Source organism: Penaeus chinensis, chromosome 24, assembly GCF_019202785.1.
Source record: "Penaeus chinensis breed Huanghai No. 1 chromosome 24, ASM1920278v2, whole genome shotgun sequence".
Lineage (NCBI taxonomy): Eukaryota > Metazoa > Arthropoda > Malacostraca > Decapoda > Penaeidae > Penaeus > Penaeus chinensis.
The window spans coordinates 14,851,020-14,856,100 of record NC_061842.1 but is presented as its reverse complement, the minus strand read 5'-3'; the positions used below and the strand labels follow the sequence as shown (position 1 = coordinate 14,856,100).

General features: G+C 37.2%; 1 protein-coding gene across 3 annotated transcripts in view; it reads left to right on the top strand.

The window, feature by feature from the left end:
- The first annotated feature begins 875 nt into the window (after positions 1-875).
- The window catches only part of LOC125038156 (inversin-like), a 22,865-nt gene continuing 18,659 nt past the window's right edge, over positions 876-5,081 (top strand). The window contains exons 1-2 of one of the 3 annotated variants that reach the window (XM_047631500.1): positions 876-914; positions 4,184-4,476. In XM_047631500.1, coding sequence (XP_047487456.1) covers positions 4,216-4,476 — 261 coding nt within the window. In that variant the 5' untranslated portion in view covers positions 876-914; positions 4,184-4,215. Of the gene's footprint in view, positions 915-3,890; positions 4,477-5,081 lie in introns of those variants that run through there. The other 2 variants (XM_047631502.1, XM_047631503.1) reach the window with 2 other exon arrangements.

Below are 5,081 nucleotides of genomic sequence, written 5' to 3'. Positions count from 1 at the left end.
TTTACATCGCAGAGCCCTCTCCTAATATCTTGGATCTCTCTCTCTCTCTCTCTCTCTCTCTCTCTCTCTCTCTCTCTCTCTCTATATATATATATATATATATGTGTGTGTGTGTGTGTGTGTGTGTGTGTGTGTGTGTGTGTATGTGTGTGTGTGTGTGTGTATATATATATATATATATATATATATATATATATATATATATATATATATATATATATATATAACAAGAGCTGATTTACATTGAAGCCAGTGACCGTGCAACCTCAGTCCCGAGCATAAGGGGCAACCCAATGATAAAAAAATATATATATAAAACAGACTAAACTATCAAAGAGTCAGCTTTAAATCAGCACCAGAGTCAGCGGGACATTTCGACTCTATATTTAAACATATTACATGCGTTGCTATTGAAGTGTCAAATAATTTCAAACAACAAATGTACTATAATGTATTGAGTTTTAATGCGACTGATTGCGTGTATTGCTGTAAATTGTGTCTGTCTTATAGTTTAATGTGCTTCGCTTTCGAATGAGTAGAAAAAGTCAAAGTATTTATGTAAGGGATTAAATATCTGATTATAAGTGAAGTTTCTAATTAATAATATGTCAAATTTTCAGTGCTAGTGATCCTTAGATATGACTCGCATAATGGTGAAACGTGCACATTGTTTTTATTTTATTTTAACATTTAAACATGAAGTGTCCATACAACATGAACCAAAGTAAAAATACATAATAAAAGGATTTGATTTACTAGAGTTAGAGAGGGAAAAACTTTCTAGAACTGAAAAATGCCGCACACATTTTATAGAAATTGGTTGTACCTAACCGTGAATTAGAGTCGTCCGTTTTGAAGCAATGTTTATTCTTTGTCAGCCTAGATACAAGTGAGACGAAACCTACCTGCTTCTTGTATTGAGTCGAGTGTTCTTTATTGTGCATAAAGATAATTGATTTTACTATTACTGGAATCTACCAGGCTGATCCATTTGCTCTAAGATTTATCTCGAATAATAGATGACGTCGGGTGAAATAGCTAATAAAAGGCATTTGTTGAGGTAGAAACTAGCAGAAATTACAGTCTTCCAACAATAAATAATCTCAGACACAAACGATAACGTTGCTCACAGGCCAAGTCCTCTCGCTGCTCCCGAGTTTGAGATTATCTTGCTATGCATACTGAGTGAAGACTGTTTCTCGGGGGGTGTTAGGGGGCAGAATCCCCATCAGCTCTCCTCTCGGTCAGTGCCCGAAGGGCACACCCAGTCAAGGCAACTTAAATAGTTGAATAAATAATGTGACTTAGAGTTGAGGGACTTAATCTCTGGTAAGGGTGTCTGTACTGTAAAGAATTGCCAGTTTTCATTATAGACAGTTTTAAAGAATTACTGATTTTGGTTACATACATTTTAAAACTAAAGAAACGTTTGGTGTTTTGGTCAATTATAAATTACCATAGCCATCTGCTTGTGTTAGTTTTAATCAAAATGCTATGATTCTGGTAAGAGTATTTACGATATACTACCTTGCATTCCATTGGAAAATATGGAATACTTTTGAGAGCTACAAAGAATACACTATGGTGACAGTCAAATGTAAATATTGACCCACTTAAGCTTTTTGTGTCTTAAGTTTTGTGTGTTATTATATTTTCTATGACTTTAACTGATGCTAGTATTTATAAAGGTCTTCTTTTTATCTTAATATGATATATTTTCCATTAATATTCCAATAGCTTGGCTTAGGAGACCAGAATCATGCTGTCATGTTTCTTCACATCCAATATCCTTTACTTAGCTGAGTATGTAATTAACCCCTTCACGACAGGTTACGTCTCTAGACGTCATAACAAACCACTCAGAATGTGGTATGCGGCTGTAGGCCGCTGCGGCGTGCCGAAGCGCTCTGAGGTGGTGATTCGGCTTGATGTACTGAACTCCTGCATTCAAAGTCGGCGCGCTGCCATTGATCACCAGAGCATAGAGTTTTTTTTTAGTTTTCTTTACCCGTCACCAAGGGGTTAAAAGTCAAGAAGTGCCTACTAGCATTCCATTCATCATAAAAATTCATATGGCATAATCTACACAGAAAAATATTCCTTGAAATTCTACATTATCAGTGTTTGTAAACAATGTATGTGTCATCTGTTAGACGTACTACCTCCTGGGACGTAGCATTTGTGCACCACAAGAAGAATAGGTGTTTGTAAACAATGTATGTGTCATCTGTTAGACGCACTACCTCCTGTGACGTAGCATTTGTGGACCATATGAAGAATAGGTGTATCATGCTTCAGCCAATGAAATTGTGTGCTGGTGACAGTGGGTAGCAATCAGATTAAGGGAACTTTTTTCTCAATATTTTTCATATCATGATAGAGAGCTACTGCTACCTTGAACCTCTACTGATAGGGGTTTTAGTTTCACACAGCCATCCAATCTTGCAATTAATATTCGTTCTTTCAACTATTAGTGCAGTAATATGCATGAATCTCTTGTTCATCGCAAATTATATAAATTAAATTATGAAAGTTTAGGAATTGACTGTACCCCTCAGAGATTAAGTCTTTATTATCTCAGCCATTCCTGGGAAATCCACAGACTTTGCCCCCAGACACCCTTCTGATCACTGTATTTCCCTATCAGGGGCTCTACTGCCAGACCCCCCACCTGGTCATTGTGGATTTGCTCTTTGCATTGCATTTGTTGCAACCTTTTTTCCAAATTATTTTTGGTGTATTCTGAATATTTCATGTATTACTGAGTGTAGTTTTCTCTTTGATTATTATAGTGCCTTTACATTTTCCTGTAAATGTTTTATGTAATGCACAACTTTCCTTTTACTTGCCAAAGTAATACCACATATGAAAAGTGGCTTATTTTTGGTCATTCTGTCCATTACTGGTAAATTTTACTTTGTACTACATTGCTGTGAGAAACTGAAGCTATACTGACCATAAGCAAGAATCTAGGGCTCAGTTATCAGTATCATTTGTTGAGTATTTGAATTTGAAGAAAAATAAAAGCTTTGACTCACAAAAGACATGCTGCTGTATGATCTGACACAGATGTGGAACATTGGCACACTAAACAGTCACTTTCATCTACTCTCCCTTGCTTGTTGTTGTGGGGGGGGTTTAGGAGACAAAGACTTGGTCCCAATGTAGTGGATCACCCCACCTTTGGACCTCGGTCCTCGCCTCAATTAATTTTGTGTGGACTCTTTTTCTCCCCGTTTCCTTTCCTTCTCTTTATCATCCCCTTCTTCTGTCCACTTCCGAAGGTGAGAGAGCCATGCTGAAAGGATGAAAGGCTGGCTTTGTGTCAGTCATGAACGGCCTCCAAGAGCCATGGGCACGGTATTCCTTTGGTTAATTGCTTAGCCCTTACCCTTCATGGGGACCCTGAGGAGTAAACCATTTCCTCTTCCTATTAATTTCAGGCTCACTATGGCCAGCAATGAAGAGGTTTTACCCTTATTAGGGGCATTAAGGCTTGTCCCTTCATCAAGTAGCCTTTCTAAATTTGATATCATTGGTTTCCCGACCCCTGCCTCTCCTTCAACCACGGTTCCGACTAATACTAAAATCCCCTCCTCGATGTTTGCTGTCAATTCTATCCATTCCAAATCATCCACCCAGGTCATTACTCAACCTTCAGAACACACCCCTTCCTCTCTCTCAACCTCTTCCATTCCATCTTCTACTGCAGTCTTCTTCATTGTCTACCCCCAACCCCCTTATTACTACTCTTCATCTTTATTGTCCTCCCAATAGTACTACCTCTCTCCATGGCACCCCATCTTCCTCCTGCCCTCATCCTTCTACTGCTTCCACCTTTGCAAACCTGTTGAGTACCCTTTTTGGCCCAGCCAAGTGATATCAATTCTTTGTGATTCCCCCTACAGCCCACAGTACTTTATCATAGTGCTATATGACCTTTGGTGTCTAGCACATTTATTTCTTCAAACCATTAACCATTTTATTTACTCTAATCTGATTTGTACAAAATTGGATTCGATTGCATGTCTGAAGTCTACAGATCAATTTATTGAATGTAAGAGTTGAAAACTTTACAGGCATTTCCCAGCAACCTGTGGAAATATAGGTACAGGATTAAACTTCATATACTGAAGTATATAATTAGTGTATATCCCTCTTTAATTTTATTTCATTTTTACAGTGGAAATAAATGATGAGCACAGATAGGATATCATGGAGTCACAAACCAAAGATGAAGTATCAAAGGTAATTGAATACCTTCACTTGAGTCCTCAACTTCAGAGGGGCTCTATTAGGCCCCAGCATGGAAAAGGAGGAGAAGAAGAAAAAGACTCCTTATCATGGGCAGATGTAGGACCTCATAATGCATCAATACTGAGGACCCAACAGTATCAGTCTTATCCTAATCTGTCAGTAAATGTTCCCATGCTCAATGTTCCCGTGATGTGTCAAAGCAATGCTGCATTATCAAAGGTAAAGTATCAGAAAGTCATTTAAGATTTATATTTACTTTTTTAATAGATTTTTGTTACTCTGTTGTTTTGATTTTCCCAAATATAGGTCTGTTTGATAGTGGCAGTGAATGCTCTTGCACAGTTTGTAGATATGAAGTTTGCATTTCAGAATGCCATTTTAATTATTTGATTATTTGTTGGTAACCATTTGAATGACAAGTAATATTAGATTGTTTTTTTGTGATTGACAAGCACAACTTTTGTTACAGAAGATTTCAGAGTTGTTACAACAGTCAGTATATGATATAGAATGATTTATTTGATGTTGAGAATTTGTTTACGAGCCATAGTATATTTCTTAAATTAAGAGGAGGAAATACTATATCCATTCAGGAGTGGAGCAAGGATGTATATACTTTTTGTCTGTAAATGTAAAGGATTTTGCTTATAAACCTGTTGTTGACCAACATTCTTAACCCATTAACTGCAATACTAATAATTGGCTATGGCCATTAATACAGGGTTAGTAGCACACGCGGGCAGTTTCCCCTGTTTACACACAGCTTGTCAGTAATTTAAGCACAACAAGAAGTGTCAAATAGCTTTTAGCTCTATTTCATAAAT